The sequence below is a fragment of the Sus scrofa genome, chromosome 14 (assembly GCF_054392235.1).
Source record: "Sus scrofa isolate SSC_HxYL_T2T_F1_AM1 chromosome 14, Sscrofa_HxYL_maternal_Yorkshire_Landrace_v2.0, whole genome shotgun sequence".
Taxonomy (NCBI): Eukaryota; Metazoa; Chordata; class Mammalia; order Artiodactyla; family Suidae; genus Sus; species Sus scrofa.
Genome location: NC_139396.1, coordinates 118,423,873 through 118,447,715, shown reverse-complemented (window position 1 = coordinate 118,447,715; position 23,843 = coordinate 118,423,873). Strand labels below are relative to the sequence as shown.

Sequence of the window (23,843 nt, the reverse complement as noted above, 5' to 3'; positions counted from 1 at the left end):
CCTGAACTAACATAAGACATTAAGGGGATCAAAATTCAAAAGGAGTATTAGTAATTTGAAAGATAACTTAAATTCAAAATACCCATGCACATTTAGAGAAACAGTTCTAGGAAAGATAGAGATGAAAAATGTAAAGGATATTAATATGGAACTTTAAGATATATTAAAATAAGTATTAATTACAGTGATATATTAAAATTAAGATGAATAAATTGAATAGATTTAATAGATATTATTTGGAGACAAAAATAATAAAACCTTGGTTGTGATAGTTAACCATTATTAAATATTATAACAATGTAGAATAATTTGCCATATGAATATATTAAACTAGGATGATAAACAAGAATTAATATTTCTTTCAGCTCAGCAACTAGATAGTAATTATCACTTTTTGTTACATATTAATGGCAAACATTACCAATAAGCACAATCCTTATCAAGGCACCTGCTAATAAATAAGTGGAAAGTATTATTTGTCATCTATGTCTTAAGTAAGAAGTTTTGCTCAGTTTCATTTGAAGGGTAGCAAAATATGTCACTCTAAAACATGCTGCTTTAGTATACTGATTATTTTGAGCAGTGGGTACTTAGAACAGCAGGGAGAGGCCTTCTCTGGATTCCCCTTATCTACCTAAAGACAGATCCTCCAAAAGGAACTCAGTCATCATAGACCCTCTTCACAGAGTATCATCAATCAGGGAAGATTGTTTCTTATCACAGGAGAGACCAGAGGTAGACACCACACCCAGACAGACTGTGTTACAAACTATTCCGCCTCCCATCCGTTTTTCTAGAGGCCCATTCATCTTTCCTGAAATGATCTGCTCTCTCTCAAGAGACCTACATCCTCCCTCCCTGTTTCCTGTTAAGATGGTATTTAATCCTGAATTCTAAAGCTACCTCTTTGAATTTCTCACTGTCTGTGTATCTCTTGTGTATGCATGAGATATACATGTTAGTAAACTTGTTTGTTTTTCTCTTGTTGATCTGTCTTTTATGATAGGAGTCTCAGCTAATAAATCTGAAAGGTACAAGGGACAATATTTTTCCTCCCCTACATAGTTACACTACCTGAAAGGAGTGACTGCTGAAATGGATGAAGGCTCAGAGAAAAATTCATAAAAAAAGAATTAAAAGAATAAATATACCAATAATAATCTCAGCATAAGAGATGACTTCCCAATATTCATAGCTACCCAAAGATAAAAGGGGTAAGTCTCTCACAGTTGTAATATTTTTATAAAAACCTAGTCAACTCTGTGGTGAGGATATTGGAGAAATCCAGTATTAAATTATTAGCCTGAAGAAATGTTTATGGTCCATTTTACCCATTACAAGGTATGTCTTTGAGAACAGAATTTTTATGCGTATGATTACCCTATTTGTCTTTACTTACAATGAAAATAAAATTGTGAAAAATAGTTTAAATTAAGATAGGAAAAAAACTTAATTGCCTGAGTGGTAATAACTCAAAATTTATGATTATTCGTATAAAGTAGGGCCTAACATTGGAATTAATTCATCACACACACACACAAAATGAAGCCAGCTAGAGATGATTTTGAGAAGGGAGGGTTGCTCCAACAACCAAAAATAAAGAAAAGCCATTAATTATTCTTACTTTCTTTTATTTTTAGGAAGAGAGAGCAGAAGCCATTAACTCCTTAAGAAATTTGTTTCAAGGAGAGGGAGGAGAGGGAGAATGAAGGATGTCTAGATGATTTGGGACATGCAAACACTGAAACACTTAAATTATTGATATCGCTTGGTCAAAAAGAGAAAGTGAAAGAACCAAATAAAACAAGAATGATGCATGAAAAATGGAAAATTATTACATTTTTTTGAAATGTTTGTGTGTATGCTTCTAAATAATATTATTGATTATAATTAAAGAAATATATATTTTTCAGTCTGAAAAGTTATATACTTTTCAAGTTTTATGAAAACTCAGTGTCTTCTGGAAAAAATGTAGATGTTCATCTAATGACAAAAAGATGAAGCAGGTGGTATCTTGATTCTCTATTTAACCTAGTTAAATGACTCAAAAAAGATTCAGAGTCATTCAAAGTGGTCCTGAGATTAACAAATGAGTCTGTTGACCATCAAGAAACAACTTCAGTTCACAGGATTTGAGGAAAGACAAAATCAAATCTTTTTCCAATACATATAAAATATCTCCATAGTACAAGTTATAAACAGGAAAACAATTGAGAAATTTCTCTTCTAATTTTGGAAAGCTAAATTATTTCAATTAACATAGGATGGTCCATAAAAATTTTTGAATAGGAGTTCCCATTGTGACACAGTGGAAATGAATCTGACTAGTATCCATGAGGATGTGGGTTTGATCCCCGGCCTTGTTCAATGGGTAGAGGATCTGGCATTGCCACGAACTGTGGTATAGGTCACAGATGTGGCTTGGATCTGGCATTGCTGTGGCTGTGGCATAAGCCAGCAGCTGCAGCTTCAATTTGACCCCTAGTCTGGCAACGTCCACATGCCGTGAGTGCAGCCCTAAAAAGGCAAAACAAACAAACGAAGAAAAATTATGGGGGGGGGATGTTACAAACTCTAATATTTTTCAAAGAACTTTTAGCAGAAAGTAAGGAAGTTTTAAATTATGAATAGGAAACAAAGGCATAACATAATTAAGCATGCGAAAGGGGGGATGACTTTTTGTTGTAATTTCTTACTAATAACACACTAACTTACTAATTCTCTGTCATCAAAAACGTAACTGACAATTCATTAGAGTTTTTCTTCAGTCATATTAAAGAATTTACTAAGACATTTACAAATTATTTGTTGTTATTTATACTTTTATAATTTTAGAAAAGATAATGATATAGTTCCTCTGCCATACTCCACTAACCAAGTTATTTCCAGTAGTTCAACATTTAAATGGTTTTAGTCTTTTTAAATAAAAAGAATAATTAATTTTGTTTCTCTGCCTAGGTAGAACCAGTACATTGGAAAATGCTTCACCAAATGTAAATGCCACCTCTCAAGTTTTTTTGATGCTTTCCACAAAGCTAGCCTACAGCTCATGACTCTCATTTACCTTCTGCCATAATGCTTTCTTTTTCATTTCTTTTCCCTTTACTTTTGTGATCAAGAAAACTAGACTTCTCGGGAAAATGGAGAAAGTAATTAATTATAATCGAATAATAAAGCACCAAGAGTAAATTATGAATCAAACTGTAGCTTGAACTCTAGTAAGGTTTAGCTTGGAATATATAATACTAATACTTGAGAAGCTGCAATCATTAGAAATAATTTAAAACACACAAAAGTGTTCATATGAGATTTGCTTTAACTTTTTTTAAAAAAGTGCTTATTCTTTTTACTATTTTAGAAGAATATAATCTATTTCGCCAACAAATATTTAAAAATAAAAATGTTTCTATCTACTAAATCATCAGTTCATGTACCCAATATTGTATATTCTTAACAGAAACATTTTAAAATTACTTACTGCAATTAAAATCTGTAATTTGTCTAAATGTGCTAATTCTCCACAAACACCATTTTCCCTTTTTCCTCAATACTAGAGGTAGAATTAGGACATAGCTGCCTGGCAAGGAAGAATGGCTTTTTTTCATAGCTAAATGTGAACATTTGCCTGGGTTTTCAAGATGAAATGTAAGCCGATGTGAAGTTTGCAACTCCTACTTCACTTGGTTCAAGAAACCTCTAGATGTGGATTTCTGTCCCTGTTTCCTTTTTATGGTCTGAAATGGCAATAGTTGGTATTATTTAGAAACAGAATGTAAAAGCTGGAAGCCCTAACCTGGTCTGGGTCCCTGAATGACTGCTTGGAGGAACTATACGAAGAAGAGCTTTCACCAATCTAAAACACTTACTTCAGACTTTCACGTGCATCAAAAACACAAGTATTTTTAAATCTTTAAACCACTTCAGCCCCAAATGAAATTTAAGGGTCTCTTTTTACAGCAGCATGATCTACCGTAACTAATGTTACCATCCTGAGGTGTAAAGATTTAATGACTGGCCATTCCAAAAATAAGATAATTGAGCCATGGAAGGGAGGTCAGGTTAAAAATTAAGTTCAAAATTCTAAAACAAACAGATGTTTTATCTTTAGGACCTCTCTTAAACTCTTAGTTATTTGTTGAAAATTAATTTTTTGCTAAGGAATCCAAAAGCCAATACTGGAATGAAGATATTCCTAAGATGTAAAAGACAAATAAATATACCTCAACTTTCAGTGTTACTTAGATTAGTAATTTCCATTTGCAACCCATAAACAACCTCCTCCCCACACCCTACAAAGAGCATACAGATTCATTTAAGATTCTTGTGATATGGAAGCCCTCATAAAAATAAAGATCCAAAGAAATGGTGAAAGCTACATACCTTTATATTAGGATGAACAAAGAGAGGTGATTGTGGAAAAGTAAACTATGTGGTGAGGCTAAAGGAAAATATAAATTATTTTAACGAGGTCTGTTTGTATAGAATTACTTTGGGTTTTATTCCCCATTTAAAAAAAAATTCTTTTCTTCTAGTACAAGGAGACATCTTTCACCCTGGGAGTTTTTATCTCCTCTTTTCAGAAAGAAAAGGTGAGATCAAAATGCCCTTCTTGCATCTGCTGTTTGGTTTCGTTTTAAGTGCTTTAAGTTCAAAATAAACCTATGCCACAGTGGCATATTTTGGGGTGGCATATTCTGCCATCTTTCAATTCCAACACAAGTCATCATCCTGATAATTGAGGATTCGTAACACTGTTTAGTATTTCTGAAAGTTCTGCATTCAGCTGAGGCAGTAAATGAATTTGAAAAAAAATAAGAGGGGAAAGGGACATGTGAGGTTTATAACAACGTTTCTCCCTTCCTTTCTTCCTTGCCTGTCTCCTTCCTTTCTTTCTCGGAGATAAACTAGATTGGCCTTCACAGCAATTTGAAATAGCGTAGGCTTTTTGACAAAGATAGTGGTAGAACATATAAAAATAATATTCTTCCACAAATTCTGTTTTAAAAATGAAAAACTGGAAAATATTACAATATACATTTTAAAGCTTTCTAAAATGATCGATGTACTATGTGATTAGTTGTTTTATATTAATAAAATGTTGACCAACCGTATTAGTTGTAACAATACTAGCTAATATGATAGACAAGCCCTCACATTTCTTGCTCATGTAACAGTTCATTGAGGGCTTTGCTAGGTAAGTAGCTCTCCTCCAAGCAGGAATTCAGAAGCCTTGGCCCCTTTTATCTTATATTTCTACAACTGTCAACATACAGATCCTAAGGTTTTCTGGGCATTTCTTCCATTTCACTGGACCATAAGGGGAAAAGGGTAAGTCAGGGCAAGAAATGATGCAGACCATCTTGTCCCACATTTTATTGGCCAGATTCAGTCAGAGGGTGCCATAGAGCAAGAGAGACTAGGAAAAGTTCTTGAGCTGTACACCCAGAAGAAAGAGCAAAGGATTTGGATATTCTTCTAGGTATAATAGGTACTTTTCCAAAAATCTTCAAGAGAATGGAAAGATGATTGATGAAGAATCTAATAACTGGCCTTAGACTTGTTTTTCTTTTTTTTAAATAGATCATCCCATGTTTTACGTAAAATTTAAGCCTATGTAAGTCCAATAATTTTCATTTATTCAACAAACAGGGTGTTCTATCAATATTTGACATGTTTTTAGTTATCCAAATCTTCTGGATGTCTGTTACAAAACAATTGTGTTCAGTATCTACATACCACTAAATCCATTACAGCAATTAAACTGATTCTTACGTAGGATTTTCTTTGTAACTCTAGGATACAACAAGATTACCCAATGCCTTTACGTGCCAGAATAATAAACGAACTGGGATAGTCAAGGGCACTATTTGTAATTGCTAGAAATGTTCTTCTGGAAGGTCAAAAACTTCTTCCTCATGTGCTCATGTAACTGCTTTTAAATCTAACACCAAATAATTGGCTAGCTTTTTCTTATTTAAGTTAGAAGACTTTATTAATTAGACTTTATTAATAGAATCTATTTGCAGTTAGTAGTTCTATGCAAGAAGACACAAAATGGTAAATTATTCATTAAACAAAACATCTTTATTTTTAAAAAGTGGCATTAAACAAAGACAATTTAAAAAAGAAATCTAAATGAGCAATGCCCTGATGAGTTCCAAGACCTTGGCCTTAATGCCACAATATTTTAGCTAAAAGAGTTAATGAGCACTGTGATAGAGAGGTCTGGAGGCAAAAGTCTATTACTAAGGATACAGCTCCAAAACAGTGGTGTCCTGAATAACACTTAGCCATTAAATAAACTAAATGAATGGTATCCATTTTTTTTCTGTGCTTTCTTCTTTTGGGGCTTCCAAAGAATGACTAGCTTGGGATGAGAAGTTTTAGAGAACTAAAGTGGGAATTTTGTTGGGCTGAACTGAGGGATTTTTGGACCCCTCTCAAATAACAGGTACAATTTTCTGCAAGGCTCTGATCTAGATAAGTTGATAAGAAGCACAAGTGAGTTTATATCCATCTTGGTTCTTGAGAAGTCCAAAATAAATACACTCAGAAAAGGTATTGAAAGCAGAAAACTATATGTCCCATAGCAAAGAACTGGAGTCTGTAGGTTACCATATCAATATAAAATGAAAGAAAATAGGTAATAACAGACATAAGGAAGAAAATGACCTTTCACACAGATTGACCAAGAATTCTTATTAAGTAGACTTTACATTTCAATGGTTTACATATGTGATGTGTAGAATTTTCTTTCTTTCTTTTTTTTTTTTTTTTTTGCTTTTTAAGGGCTGCACCTGTGGCATATGGAAGTTCCCAGAATAGGAGTCAAGTCAGAGCTACAGCTGGCAGCCTACATGACAGCCACAGCAATGCCAGATGCGAGCCATGTCTGAGACCTACACCACATCTCATGGCAATGCCGGATCCCAGACCCACTAAGCAAGGCCAGGGCTTGAACCTGAATGCTCTGGATACTAATTGGATTCATTTCCACTTCACCACAATGGGAACTCCATGTGTAGAATTTTCTTATAATTATATTACATAATTTAATTTAATACTTGAATATTGTAAAGACAGCTTTTTATGAAAGGAGAGAACTACATGGTTTAACATGATAAATGTTCCCAAATGCATCACCTAGTTCCTCCCTCAGTATCTTAGTCCCTGCTTCAGCTTATAATTCTTAGGTTCTTAGAAATTATGAGAGCGATACAATAACAAATTCTAAAATATGGCTAAATTATGAGAGCAATACAATAACAAATTCTAAAATATGGCTAAGTGAAGATTATATGAAATCTTCATTTTTCTTGTCTCAATATCATTGTTTAACTTTCAATTTGTCTCAAGATGGACTAAAATAGTCTGTTATTCAATGCATTCTCCTGTATACTTTATTTATACTTTTGTATATGCTGATTCTTTGGCATGGTGTATTCTTCCATATTTTTGTGGAGTACCTAAACTCTATTTCAAGGTAACAGCTCAAAACTATGCTGATCATATCCAGACACAGTTAAGAATGTCTCCAATATGCCTCCTTAGTACTCTGAACTCCTATTATTGTGTTTTCAGTGTATTATATTTTCATATAGTCCTCAGAACTCTGAGCATCTGCAGTGCAATGACTGTCTGCCTGTTAATGCTATGTCTAGAATGAGTAAATAGTAAAATACAATACACAGTGAGCCTCCTTCAAATGTTTATAAGAAAACTATCTCCAATGGGTCCTAACATACTAACAGAAATATATTAACATTTTAATATAATGAAGAAACAAATCATGAAAGAAAAGTCTAGTATATTTGTAGGAGAGCATTATAAAACTTTCATTTCTATACAGTCTTGAATATACAGTGATTTAAATTTCATTGTTTTTCAATAAATTCTTCACTCTCAAAGATAGGAATATATGTAGTTCACACACACACACACACACACACACACACACACACACACACAACTATCAACTGAATTTCCCCCTAAAACTTGAATGTTGAAGTCCCAACCCTCAATGGTATTTGGAGATGAGTTCCTTGAGAGGTCCTTGGGTTTATGTGAGTTCATGAGGGTCAGGCTCTTATCTTGAAATTAGTGTCTGTATAAGAGACACCAGAGAGTGTTCTTTCTTTCACTTTATTCTATGTCAGCTTATAGTGAGAAGGTAGCAGTCTATGAGCCAAGAAGAGACCTCTCACCAAAACCAGACCATGATGAAACCCTGATCTAGGACTTTCAGCCTCCAGAACTGTGAGAAAATAAATGTCCTTGAATTTTGTTGTAACAGCTTGACCTGACAACAATAGCATATTACTAAATCTACAGCTATAATATATATTATATACATAAACATAAATACACACACTCTCTCTTTCACTAATTATATAGGAAATATTTCAGATACACCTCAAAATTAAATGATATAATGAATCTGGCAATAATAAGAAGCCAAATATTTACTTCTTATCACTGAGATCATTAATCAGTTACAATTTTAAATCTCAAAACCTAATATTATATTTTCCAAAGTTTGTTTTAATTATTTTAAAGAATCCATTATTCATCAAAGCATTGCTCAAAGTGATATTTATATTAAATTGTCACTTTAACTATGTTAACTTTTACAACAAATATAATGTTATATTAACTTAGAAAAGCTCAAACTGTAATTAGAGGCCCACTTCACTGATAAAGTCATATCACATCAATTTTGAGGGGCCGGAAGAAAAGAAACCACAATAAAAACCTTTATATGTTTTGAAGCCTGATAGGAATTAATACCTGTATTCCTCTTGTGTGAAGCGTGGGATTTCTCCAGGATGTAAGACAAGAATTTTAACAGTGGCACTGCTGGACATCACAGGCTCACCATCATCAAAAGCAACAACCACCAACTTAAAAAATAATACAAATTCATGTTAAAATGATTAAAAAGAGGAAAATAAAAGTATTATTTTTCTATGATTTTTTAAATCACTGAACTGCCAGTTTCCAAAAGGGGAAGCAATGATCATTTCCTCACTGCTTGCCAGGCAGCAGACACTATGCAAAGATCTATTATATAGGTTCTCACTTAATCTTCACAACCACCCCAACAGGTAGATGGAATTATTTCCATCTGCCAGATGAGCGAAAACTCTAAGAAGGGCAGTTAATAACTCTGTGATTAAAAAAAAAAACACAACAGTAAAACAGGTATATGATACTATATCCTTCCAATTACAAACTTTTTACTCTTTCACAATTCCACTGGAGCCTACAGTAAAAACACGAGCCTTTATAAGCATCAACACTTATTTTAAAAGTGTTAAATTGAGTCGCATCAATGGCAAAAAAGCTAATTAGCTTGCTTATAAAAAAGAAATTAATTTTTCCAGTGAATTAATTGTCTGCAAGATTATAGGGCAGAAATATTTCACTTTGGAGGGTAAAACTGCAACGCTTTACAGTTTAACTCACTTCGATATACACTCTCTTAAAAACAAATACATATAAAACCAAGTTCATAGAGTGGAACAGAAAATTTTTAAAATGCAAACTAAAGAAAAGCTTTAGTCTTAAGATGTAATATCTGCATATTATTTATTACTAATAGCTATTATAATTACTATAGCTTTTATAATTGATCATTTATTTGCTAACCTATATTATGTCAAGAATAATTCTAATGTTTATCTTAAGAAATGTTGAATTTCAAAACTATGTGCTTCCCTTGAATGCATATAATTTTGGAAGCTTCAGGTTACTAATCTAAACTAATTCAACATAGATCATGGAACCATAACCAAGGGTCAGCCTGAGAGCCACAGTTTACCTTTGGGTTAATACTTTACAAACAGAATTATTACAAACAGAGATAAAATTATGTGAGACATGGTGCTCATTGATATTCACAAGGTTAACAGATGAAGCTACTTCCCCAGTGTATGGTCAAAGGCTTTATTCCCATGGACAAAATTTTTTCTAAGTAACTCTAGAAAACAGAAACAAACATTTAATAAAACAGATTGTTTATGATAATAATGAAGGGTAGTATTACTTCAAATTTTCTAAAACTATAGCATATCACAATATCTAGCAATTGCCTCTAGGTTCTTATCTTAAGGAAAAAAATAGCAAGTGGCATGTGATACTTGCTAAGGGAGTTTCATGACAGCAAAGATGATTGTAACAAAAATTGGAAACAGCCTAATTATCCAACAACAGGGTATTAGACAAAAAGCACTCAGAATATTCATACAACAGAACACCATACAACCACTTAAATAACAGCATTAATTGTCATGGGCAATATATAACTATTTTTAAATAGCAGTATTGGAGTTCCTGCTATGGCACAGTGGGTATAAAATCCATAGGTTGCAGATGTATCTCAAAGTCAATCCCTGGCCTGGGAACCTCCATATGATACCAGAGTGGCCATAAAAACAAAAACAAAATAAAACTATACACACACACACACATATATATATTATATACATATATGTAATATATATGTATATTTGTATTTGCACTGAATATCATCATTAGGATAGAGATTAAAATAGTAAATTTTAGTTGTCTTCAGGATGTGAAATACCAAGTGATTTTTTTTTCCTTTTACTTAACTGTATTTTTTGAGTGTCTATGCAGTAAAAATATATTGTTTTGTAACTTTAAAATACTAAAAAGGAGAAAAACATAAAGTTGTAAGGTCATTTGTTAAACCAAACTTTCCATCAAAAGTTAAACTTATAAAATAGACACCACAGGGAAAACACCTCACTGACCTTGAAAATTGTTGTAGGCTCTTCATTAAGATTGACACGAGTTATTACTCTTCCAGAATCTTCTTCTACATCAAAAATACTGGCAGGATAAGGAAACTGGATATCATCTACTCTATACCTCACACGACTTGCAGGTAATCCCTAAAATAAAATTATATCATTTCACAAAATGAAAACAAAGGGCAGTGATAATGTGAAATTGATTTGTAAAATGAATAGTCTTTTAGAAATGAAAACTTACATTTTAACTTTTCGTATATTCACATTTGAAACGTAGCACAATCTTTACTTAGGATAAAAATTTGAATCAATGAAGTGCCTTTATTGCACATTATTTAAAATTATTTATGTGAAACACTAGATTCATTGTTGCCTTGGGTGTCTTTCCTTCCACCGTCCTCTAATTATATGAATCTTACCTTCTTCCTTGAACACTGAGTCTGTTTAATGATTTATCTTCTGAGAGCATTATTAGGTATTTTCGTTATTATAGGTATGCAAACTCTGTGATACTTAGAGAATGATAAAGCGTGGAGGACTGAGGTAAAGTGGAGGAATGGATATGAAAGTGAGGGAAATGTTATTTACCATCTGTTCTATGCTAGGGTTTCTTCGTAAATAAATAAATTCTCAACAATCCTTTAGGATGACATTACTAATAATGATGATAGTAATAATAGTAAAATAATGATGGTTAACATCTGTTGAAACTTATTACGTATAAGAATCATATTAAAAAGAATACATATATAGTCCATCATACATTTTTTTTAAAAATTAATGAACTCGAGGCTTACTGGGAGTTTAAAAGTGTAGAAATGTCCCAGACATATGCCAAGATAAATCAGAATAGCACATTAAAAATTCATTTTTAAAGAAAGAAATAAAATTTGATATTTTTGAAAAAGAGACTATAATGAGAACAGCTGAAACTAATTTAAAATTCCTCACTTAATTTAGGATTAAGATTGGTTTTATTTTTAATTATACAAGGTGACCCTGGGGTGGACACTCTAATCTTTTTAAGTACTTAAGGTCTATAAATCTCTTAATCCAGTCTGAGAAATCAAATAAACACCTTAGGCTCAGAGGTAGTATGTAGTTGAGTTTGATTTCAAACCCTCAAAGACACTATATCATACCACAAAAATCTTTAGAGAAAAACACCTCTATTTGACATTATTCCAATGTGCTAGGAGAAAGGTATCATCCTCAGGTTACCCCCTAGGCGGTTGTGGTTAGTGATGCTTTGTGGAAGGATGGTTCTAAGAACACTGTTCTATGTGTTGTTGGTCTTCTTCATGACTGTTCTTGAATGAGAATTGTTGCTTATATTGATTCCCGAGTCATATTTGGGCCTTCAGGACCTATATAATTTACTAAATATTATCTCTAAGTTCAGTCCTTTCATATATTACACCTCAGTTTATCATTACCTCCTTGAATACTTTATGTAACACTCTTCACTCTTTTGCCCTTCCTTCTTTCTACCTGACTGCTCCATCACAGACCCTGGTTGTTCCCATTCTTCACGGAGTGTCCCAAGATTCTGTCACAGGCACTTTCATCTTCTCTACCTCTGCTCAAGGCCTATAGAACTTCTTCTAGTCCCATGCCTTTAAATACCTTCTTGTATTTGTATCTTGTATTTGTTAATAAACCCCAAATTTAACTTTTTGGCTCAATGTTCATTCTTTAAACTCCTAAGTAGTATAAACAATTGTCAACTTAGATTGTTAGTTCTATTTTCAATTCAAAATAGAAATTCTGATTTCCTCTCCCACACTTGTATCTCCTCCACTCTTGGTCAGGAGCCCCACCTGAGTGGACCCATCCCTTTCCCAAGTTGATCTCTCTCAAGACTTTTGAGCCCTTCTCTTTCTCTCATACTCCACAGCCAATTCAGCTCCTTTCAATGCCCTAATGTAGATTACCTCTTATCTCCTCCATCCACCCTATTTCCTTCAGTAGACACAAATGACTCTCTACTTCTATTCCATTGAAGTTATCTTTAAAAAAAATACATCTTCATAAGAACTGCTTAATTTCTCAATTATTATTTTTTTTACATGTATACATTCTTTTTTCTCCCATTATCAATGCTCCATCATAAGTGACTAGACATAGTTCTCAGTGCTACACAGCGGGACCTCATTGCAAATCCATTCCATCTATTAACCCCAAGCTCACAATCCATTCCACTTCCTCCCCCTCCCCCTTGGAAATCACAAGTCTATTCTGCAAGTCCATGATTTTCTTTTCTGTGGAAAGGTTCATTTGTGCTGTATATTAGATTCTGGATATAAGTGGTATCATATGGTATTTGTCTTTCTCTTTCTGACTTCACCCAGTATTAGTCTCTCTAGTTCCATCCATGTTGCTGCTGCAAATAGCATTATTTTGTTCTTTTTATGGCTGAGTAGTATTCCATTGTGTATATATACCACATCTTCCTAGTCCAACAAAATTTCTCAATTATTTTGAATAAAAGAAACAAAATTAAACTTCCTACTGGGGCCTAAAGATCCTAAAAACACCTGGTTTCTGCTTACCTATCTAACCACATATTTAACCACACTGTCCTTGTGTCTCCCTCACTACCTTTGCTTAAGCCTACTCTACTCTTCCCCCAGATTTTCAGCTATTAAATTTACTCTCAGGCACTCTCTAACTTACCACTCTAATTTATTTTTCTTTAGCAACCCTATATAACATGGCATATATTGTGTTTACGTCTTTATTGTTTCTCACATAAGAGTAAAAGCTTTCAAGAGTAGTGACTCTATATGAACACCTTGAATGGGTACCTGAATCATATAGGCACCCCAAAAGTATTTGAGTGAATGCATGAATTAGTGAATGAATAATCATGTGTCAAGGATGTCTAAACACTGCGATTAATATTTAAGACTCAACAACAACAACAAAAAGAGATGGAGTTCCCATCGTGGCTCAGTGGTTAACGAATCTGACTAGGAACCATGAGGTTGCAGGTTTGATCCCTGGCCTTGCTCAGTGGGTTAAGGATCCAGTGTTGCTGTGAGCTGTGGTGTAGGTCACAGATGCAGCTTGGATCCCGCATTGCTGTGGCTCTGGCATAGGCCGGTGGCTACAGATCCAATTGGACCCCTAGCCTGGGAACCTGCATAAGCTGCAAGTGTGGCCCTAGAAAAGACAAAAGAAAAATATTTAAAAGACTCACATATTTCAAGATTTTGGAAATACTGAACTCTGAAGAACACTTAACAGAATGTTAGGAAACTGTCAGCTCTGGCGTAATATTTACCTATGATCAATTGATTTCACATAGTGTTGGGTGACCTTTCAACCACTGAGCAAGTATGCAAAAGAGATGTATTTTTTAGATTTCAATTCTAACAGAACCAGGCCTAGTATGATCACAGACAATGGCAACTTTGCTTACATTTAATTTTTTGCTTTTTAGGGCCTCATCCATAGCATGTGGAGGTTTCCAGGCTAGGAATCCAAGTGGAACTACAGATGCCAGCCTACACCACTGCCACAGTGACGCAGGATCCTACCATATCTGTGACCTATACCAGAGCTCACGGCAACACCAGATCCTTAACCTGATGAGTGAGGCCAGAGATCGAACCTGCAACCTCATGGTTCCTAGTCGGATTCATTTCAGCTGCCCCACGATGGGAACTCCTGCTTATATTTTAATAATAATGATAATGAATAGAGTTGTTAGCTATCACTTCGAGTGTTTTACTACATATCAGAAAATATATATTACATGCATTCTCATATTTATACTTAAAAAAAGAAATCCAGAAATTGGTATAAATAGTATCCATGTTTTATAAATAAGAACATCAAAGCTTTAAGAATTGTCTCATTTCTTGAAATTTTCTCAGCTAGTAAATGGCAGTTATTGCTTGAATCAAACTTGCCACATACTAAACCACAGGTCCTTAATCATTTAACCAACTTAAATTTTTATGTTATCTTAAAGGCAATAGTCATTTAACATGAGAATAAATAACAATTCAATTAAGCAAAATTACTTGGAAAACATGCTTTAGAATTGGTTATGCAGCATATACTTCAACCACCTTTAGATGAAGAGGTGAGTAAGAAAAAAATGAAATTACAATAAAAACCATTTTAAGAACAAATTTTCAGTTTCTGTTAGCATCAACACCCATCCAGTCTGTAGTTTAGTATTACAATTCTTATGACTTTCACAAATTAGTTGTCAAGAAACTTAAAGAAACTTACAATATGTTAGCTATTCTGAGCATACTGTCTTTAATAACTGCAAGGTATTAATGGTACATTTGAAATCATATACCTTTAATTAATAAAAGATAGGAAGCTTTTGTTTATTTGAGTTCTTTCTTTCCTCTTCTTGGTGAGTCTGGCCAGAGATTTGTCAATTTTGTTTACCCTTTCAGAGAACTAGCTCTTGGTTTTATTGATTTTTTTTCTATTGTTTTTTAAATCTCTATTTTATTGATTTCTTCTCTGATCCTTGTGGTTACAAGCTTTTGCACAGAAAAGGAAACCATTAAAAAAAAGACAATCTATGGAATGGATAAAATAGTTCCAAACAATGCAACCAACCAATGACTTAATCTCAAAATATACAAACAACTCATATAACTCAACAGCAAAAAAAAAAAAAAAAAAAAACAAACAACCCAAGTGAAAAATGGACAGAAGACCTGAAAAGATATTTCTCCAAAGAACATACAAATGGCTAACAGGCACATGAAAAAATGCTCAACATCACTAATTATTAGAGAAATGCAAATCAAATTACAGTGAGGTACCACCCCACACTGGTCAGAATGGCCATCATTAGTAAGTGTACAAATAACAAATGCTGGAGAGGGTGTGGAGAAAAGGGAACACTCCTACACTGTTGGTGGGAATGTAAATTGGTAACATTCAACCATTATGGAAAACAGTATAGAGGTACCTCAGAAAATTAAATATAGAACTACCATGTGATCCAGAAATCCCATTCCAGGACATCTACCTAGACAAAACTTTGATTGAAAAAGATATATGCATCCTTATGGTCATAGCAACACTATTCACAATAGCCAAGACATGGAAACAACCTAAATGTCCATCAACAGATGAATGAATTAAGAAGATGTGGTACATTACACAATGGAATACTACTCAGACATAAACAAGAACAAAACAATGCCATTTGCAGCAATATGGATGCAACAGAGATGCTCATACTACATGAAGTAAGTCAGAGAAAGGCAAATACCATATGATAAACACTTACATCTGGAATCTAATATATGGCGCAAATGAACCTATGTGCAGAAAAGCAACAAACTCATGGACATGGAGACAGACTTGTGGTTTCAAAGGGGGAGAGGGAGGGAGTGGGATGGACTGGAAGTTTGCAGTTAGTAGATGCAAACTATAGCATTTGGAGTGGATAAGCAATGCATAGCACAGTGCACTCCAGCTAACCACTTTTTTTTTTTTTTTTTTTTTTTGGTCTTTTTTGCTATTTCTTGGACTGCTCCCATGGCATATGGAGGTTCCCAGGCTAGGGGTCAAATTGGAGCTGTAGCCGCCGGCCTACACTACAGCCACAGCCACAGCAACGCGGGATCCAAGCCACGTCTGCAACCTACACCACAGCTCACGGCAACACCGGATCGTTAACCCACTGAGCAAGGGCAGGGACCGAACCCGCAACCTCATGGATCCTAGTCGGATTCGTTAACCACTGAGCCACGACGGGAACTCCTCTAGCTAACCACTTGTGATAGAACATGACGGAAGATAGCATGAGAAAAAGGATGTATATATATATGTATAACTGGGTAACTTTACTGTACAGCAGAAATTGATAGTACATTATAAATCAACTATAATAAAAAATTTAAAAAAAGAAAGTTTTGGTATTACAGAGTGTTCTCTCTCAGAGGCCTAAAATATTTCACTTTGTAGAACTTCCTACAATCTTCCGGAGGATCATTACAGAGAACATTATACATATAGTAATATATTTGTTATACGTTACATGTTTTTATTCTGAATTGTTATTCTACAGATTATCATCCCATAAAGAAAATATGGTCCTGATAGTACAACGTTAGCCCACAAAAGACATTTTGTCTCTTCTATCCCCCTTGTTTTCAAGGCACCACATTGTATTTTACATCATATGATACAAATAAATACCTAAAATGACTTAGATGTTCTTTTGAATATATTGTTTTTTTTTCTTTTCCTTCCTCTCTCCCGCTCTTTCTCTATTCCTCCCTATCTCCTTCCCTCCCTCTCTTCCTAGTTTTCTCTCTAAAATCTTTTAAAAACTAGTCCTGCTTTTATAGTTACATAATTAAGTTATGCTAACAGATGAAGGTAATTGGCTCTGGGGAATGGCCTCAGTTAACTTGCCTACTATTGTCCCTGAGACATTTACATTAATCAGGTCAAATACATGGTTTTTAGAAATTCATAAAAAGATTAAAATTATTATGGCTTTAATTTGGAAAATAATGTGAAATCTGACAATACAACTAAAAATAAATCCTTATAAACTATCACTTAATTAGCATTACTATTTATTAAAAGTATTTAATACTTGATTTCATTAAAATTTAAAAGCCATGATCAGAAGATTATAAGGTACAAAATTCACTCATTATATTTTAAAAATAGTCCATTGAGTTTATGAATTATACACTTTTATAATTATGAGATAATGACACATAAATATTTATCATTTAGATAAATAAAAATGTACCAAATATTTGTATTTTTATTTTAAATTGTACTAGAAACAGAGGAATCTATTAGCAATAGATGAGTGAAATTAACCACAATTTAGAACAAATCCCAAAGGACTTTTTGTTTGCTATTAAATAAAAAAAATTTTAATTTAGTTTAAAAAATAGTATTATAGAATGAAATCATACATGTATTTCACATACTGCATATTTTAAGATAGTTACAAATTATACAAAATGTTGGCAATTGAAAATTTTATAGACTATGTTTTCCCTGATGTTAATCATTTTACTCATGTTTTACAGTACAAGGATTAATTTACCATAGGTGGAATTCATACATTCGTTTATTCTTTTAAGACATTAAATGGACACTGGTGAGTTTTGAGAGCACACAAACTTTTTCGAACAACTCACAGCCTAGTTGAGTTTATTTCCCCTCCTTCCTGATATCCATTAACAATCCAGCCAGACTGGTCTTATAAAACACTAAGTTCACTACTACCTCAGCTCTTTTCCACTTGCTCCTTGTTCCACCTGCAACACTCCTATGTGTGGCTAGTTCCTCCTGACTCCAGGTCTCAAATGACACCTCTTCTGCCTACATCCACCCGCAAACCCCTCTGAGCCCATTCTTATATTATTTCCTTTATAGCAGGTATCCTTATGTGAATTTATGTTACTTATTGACTTGTTTGTGAATTCATAGCCTATCTCTGTCCCTTGCCTGTGAGCTCCGTTAGAGATCATTATTTAAGAGGCCAATAATAATTGGTCAAGAGAATACCTATAATGGGATCAGTGCTTATGTATGTGTGCATCCTGAGTGGCCAGGATCCACAACTCTAGGGGGCGTCACATACATAGACATGATGGAAATGGCTGTATATGTAACCTCCTGCCATCCCTCCATAACTGAAAATGTTTATAATCTGTGTTCTTGTTTGCAGAGGCTGCATGTACATTTTTTAAGAACAAAGAAAGAAAGATTGCATCAGTGACTTTTTGTTTGGGGAAGAACTTTCACAAAAGAGATGATAATAGAATCTATGAAAACAGAGCTCCAAAAAAGTAGAAGATAGAAGGAGAATAAATATTCTTTCAAAAAGATTCCTGAGTACAGTATTGGAGAAATGAAACCATCTATCATCAGGAAAGTTCTTCCCTTTTTTTCTGGACTGCCTAAATGTTACATACTATCTCTCCCTACTTCTCAGCCTCTGTCCTTATAGTCTATGCTACTTACTTTTTAATAATATCTAGAACCTTCTGTTTTTAAGTCAATCCTTTAAAATAATGACATAACCCTCCGGATTTCTCTAGTAAATTCATCCTCTTGTGAGCTATGCAATAGGATATAGATGTTTTCTTATACCAACTATGCTGCACAATGTGTGAAAGTGGAGTTACACAGTGTATTAGCCCTATCGTTGAACAAGCTGGACATTTCTGAGTATGTTTTTGGTAATTGCAAGAATCACAGCTACATAGATGATTTTCTATGTGGTTTAGTGGAACTCTGACAATTTACTTACCTCAGAATGTGGCTGAATTATTGGCAAGTTTTCAATTTAAAAGCTACCAATGTCTGTTCATAGACACTTGTCCACAGCTACTCATATTCATTGCTCATGATCAAAGGCCAATAATGAGAGAGATATATATGCTTTTGTACTTAGGGGTCCCATAATCAGTCAGAGGGAGATGCATAAGGTGTATAGATAAACATAATTATCTATAACATTTCTGATAAAACATATAAAAGAGAAACATGAGTGTTAACCAAATGAAGGTTCTGGAACTAGACCACAGATCTTCAAACTTATATAGTCAAGTGGTTACACCTCACTGTGTAAGCATTTACATATGGAAATGTGATGCACCTTAAAATGTATTTGGATTTATAAGATTGTAGCAATTGTGTTGTCTATAGAGTCTGATCTGACATATCACTTGAGTATTAAAATTACAAATTAAAATTTAATTTATGTGTCAAGGTTTTGGACATTTTATCTTAAACGCAAAGAGGTAAAAGATATGTATCATTATGAAGTGCCACAAATTAAAGATGTCTATTAATAAAATACTTTGCTAATTTTTAATAAGAACTTTACTGTGTGTAAATATTTATTTTGGGGTAAGAGTGTAAAGAACTTATTAGCATGGAGTTTTTATGGAAACTTTATCCTCAAATTTTACAGTGTCATAGATGACACAAGAATTACTTCATGAGTCCAGACACTGATATCCTAAGGTTTATAAGAAATGAATATGTAAGTGCTCCATCAAACCAGAGGCAAAGTGAGGCATGTTTGCCATCACTCCGATAACAAGGAGGAGGAGGAGGACGAGGAAATATTAGCTAATATCTATTGGCATTGGCTAAGTGCTTTTATTCTCCATTAAACCCAAGTACTAATCCAGTGAAATGGTCCTATCATTCTTATATGGAAATAAGGTTTAAAGAAGTGAAGTAACTGCTGTACAATATCATTTTTCCTAGTTAAACACAGATGCCAACACTAGTGATATTATTCAATAGCTTTGAGAGACTCTGGGGATGTTTGCCAACCCTAATTGCCCTCAGGAAGGACATGATTTATGACATCTATTAATAAATGAATGAATTAATTTGTTTGTTCATGTATCAGGCTTCCTTCCAAATATAATTTGAGGTAGGATGTGACTTATTTAAATGTCATATGGTTTTCAAAATGTGAAAGGCATGACTTCAACTTTGCAATGCTACTTTATCTACTAAATTTGATGTCTGTAAAACTCGAAAATATTAGCAGGAGGAAATGCTACTGGAATAGTCATGTATCCAGAACATATACAGCAATATGGTGATGTAGTGATATTCTGTATGAGGCAATTTTTCTAGATGATGGGAACATGACAGAATGCCTTTCATGATGGTGCTCACATTACACTTTTAAAATCAAAAAGTAACATTTATACAGATTGACAAAGTTAATATATCAGGGTAAATGTAAATTTATATTAAAAATAAAACCTTAAACTTGGAGAACAGACTTGTGTTTGCCAAGGGGGAGGGCGGGGAGGGGAAGGGAGTGGGATGGACTGGGAATCTGGGAATCTGGCGTTAATAGATGCAAACTATTTGGAATGGATAAGCAATGAGATCCTGCTGTATAGCACTGGGAACTATATCTAGTCACTTGTGATGGAGCATGGTGGAGGATAATGTGAGAAAAAGAATATATATATATGTATGTGTGACTGGGTCACTTTGCCGTACAGTAGAAAATTAACAGAACACTGTAAACCAACTATAATGGGAAAAAATAAAAATCATTAAATATTTTATTAAAAGGGAAAAAAATTCCTTAAAACATCAATTATTTTATTCATCACTCAGTACATTTTTATACTTTCTATTTTTATCCTTATAGTGAGTGTTAAACACAATATGTTTTGACTTTATGATGTTGAGAATGTAAGTAATTACTACAGAAGGTAATTGCAGATCTGTATGAAAGATGTTCTAAACTTGCAAACGTAGGGAATTTCAATGAGACTATAATGGACCAAAATAATTAAGTCCTTAATATCAGGGGATATCTTGAATTAGTCATTTTTCATAAAAACATAATTATCAAGAAATTACTTACTCAGACCCACATAATTTTCTTCATAATAATGACAATCACATTATATCAGGGAATACTAAACTTATTATTATCATTACACACAAACATTAAGTAATTTGTTTTCAAGTATACAAAGATTTTTCTCCCTGATGTGGTTTACAAAATTCTTTTTGCCAATGTCTTTGAAAGCAACTAATCTGATCTATTTTGTAAGTGTAATTCACAAAATCTCCCAAGTATGATTTAGCATCAGGGATTACTGTAAGTGGCTTATATATATTTATATTTTTGCAGTCATAAGGACTTAGGCTTTTTATTTTTTCAGGTATCTTTAAAAGAGACTAAGAAAAACTGCAGGTCAAACTCTCCACTGAAAAGATCTTGTGCTTTTCTTTCTTCCTCTAACACCTGGAGTGATTATTACATTTTGACAACATAGTAAGTCAACATTCTTATGGGCAAATTTCTTACACCAGATGTCACTGATTTAATGTAATGTCTGCATAATTCAGTTTCTGCAGATACAGTATTAATATAACTATTAAAGATCCTAAGAAATATTTGCTGCAAGATTATTTACCACTAACTCTAGAGAAACATGTTTTTCAAAGGCAAACATAACTAAGTCCCTAAAAATATCAAATAACAAATAACATAATCCTTATAAAACTTCTTTATATAGGGAGTTCCTGTCATGGTGCAGTGGAAACAAATCCGACTGGGAACCATGAGGTTTGATCCCTGGCCTCGCTCAGTGATTTAAGGATCTGGTGTTGCCTTGAGCTGTGGTGTAGGTCGCAGATGCAGCTCAGATCTGGCGGTGCTATTGCTATGGTGTAGGCTGGCAGCAACGGCTCCGATTGGACCCCTAGCCTGGGAACCTCCATATGCTGTGGGTGTGGCCCTAAAAAGCCACAAAACAAAAAACAAAAAAAGCTTCATTATATAGATAAATGTTTTACATTTATGAAGATAATAGTAGGCACACATCCAGCTTTCCTCATAAAAAACCAACTCGCAAAACCAAAAGAATTTAAAAAATAGGGATGAACTTGAACTAGGGTTAGTAATTGTGATTCTGTTTCCTCTGCCTTAAAACCAGGGCCTTTTTTTTTTTTTTTTTAATGATGAAACAAGAAATCTTGACACTTGTCCTGAAGCCTTCAGACTCCACAGGATCTGACCCAGGTTTACTTCTCCAGCCTCCCAAAAAATTACCTTCTTTTGATTTTATGTTTTTTTTTTTTTTTTTTTCCTGTTTTAGGGCATAAATTTTTTCTGCCATGCCACTTTGCCTTGGAAACATTCCCTTATCTTTCAGACCTCAGCTCTGAGTCATTTCCTCCAGAAGGTTTCTTGAAGATCGACACAAAATCAGGCTCCCTCTTTTCTGGTGTTACAGCACTCTACAGATTTATTTCTTAGAGCTTTTCACAGTTTGTCTTAATTGATTTTTGATTAATTTCTCTCTTTAAGTTTGAAATTCTAAGGCTAGGAAATATGACTGTTTTAATTCTTAATATGAATGTAGTACCCTTAAGTAATACTGGATGCATACATATGTAAGAAATATCAAGGATGTGCCTAGCAGATCCATTTTTATCAGTGGATCTGTTAGACCATATTTACCTCTCATTTCTTCTTCTTCTTTTTTTTTTTTTAAATCTATTTGTCTTTTTAGGGCTGCACCCGTGGCATGCGGAGGTTCCCAGGCTAGGAGTCTAATCGGAGCTATTTCTGCTGCCCTATGCCAGACTCAGAGCAATGCCAGATCTGAACGGCATCTGTGACCTACACCACAGCTCATGGCAGTGCCGAATCCTTAACCCACTGAGCTAGGCCAGGGATTGAACCCACAAACTCCTGGTTCCTAGTTGGTTTCGTATCCACTGTGTCACGGACGGGAACTCCTACCTCTTACTTCTTTATCTTTCATGCTTGAACCTCAATTCTACCTCCTTTTCCCATCAAGTGCAACCATTGTAATGCATTTATAGTGTCTTTTAAGTAGACTATTGTGGTTTTGTTGTTCAACAATATCCACTTCTTTCTCCTCTACTTCCTACTCTGCTGACTTTAGTTGGGCTTAGCCATGTGACTGCTTTGGTTGTGGAATGTGAGAGATTATGATACACAACCAGAAGCTTGGCCTGTAATCATGTGGTTAGGCAAATTCTCCTATGATCCTGTCCTTCACTGTGTCATGGATTCCTGGAGGAGGAGGGCCATGGAATTGACATGAGCCCAACCCAACCTTCAGCCTGAAATCAAGGCCAGGGAATTAACTGCCTCACAGATCTATGAATAAAAATATAAACCTTTTTTATGGTGAACTAGTGAAATTTTGGTATTGTTAACTATGCAGCATTTTGGTAGGAAAACCTAAGTGATGCTATTGTGTGTTTTTGTTTTCTGCTTGCTTTTCTTTTTTTAAAAAAAACCTTTATGCAACAGTATTCTTTTCTTTTCCTATTTTCACTGACTATTAGGTTCTTACATCCCATTCTTGCTGCTATGTGTTCATAAAATCCTGCTGTACTAGAAGTTCACAGGATACTTCTGACTTCTAGGTATATATTTAAGAATAATTAAAATTGAAATCTTGAAGAGATATTTGTATTGCCATGTTCACTGCAGCATTATTCACAATAGCCAAGTTGAGCAAATGACCTATCTATCTTTCAGTGGATGAATAGATTAAGAAAATGTGACATATA

The 23,843-nt window shown here is 34.0% G+C and overlaps 1 protein-coding gene across 34 annotated transcripts in view; it reads right to left on the bottom strand.

The window, feature by feature from the left end:
- PCDH15 (protocadherin related 15) overlaps positions 1–23,843 on the bottom strand; it is a 1,617,506-nt gene that overhangs the window by 125,873 nt on the left and 1,467,790 nt on the right. For all 34 annotated transcript variants that reach the window (XR_014827612.1, XR_014827610.1, XR_014827605.1 and 31 more), the window contains 2 exons: positions 10,776–10,916; positions 8,788–8,900 (listed from right to left, as the gene is read on the bottom strand). Coding sequence is in view for 13 of the 34 variants with exons in the window: in XM_084996683.1 (XP_084852809.1) it covers positions 8,788–8,900; positions 10,776–10,916 (254 nt within the window). In the remaining 21 variants the exon portion in view is untranslated. The remainder of the gene's footprint in view (positions 1–8,787; positions 8,901–10,775; positions 10,917–23,843) is intronic.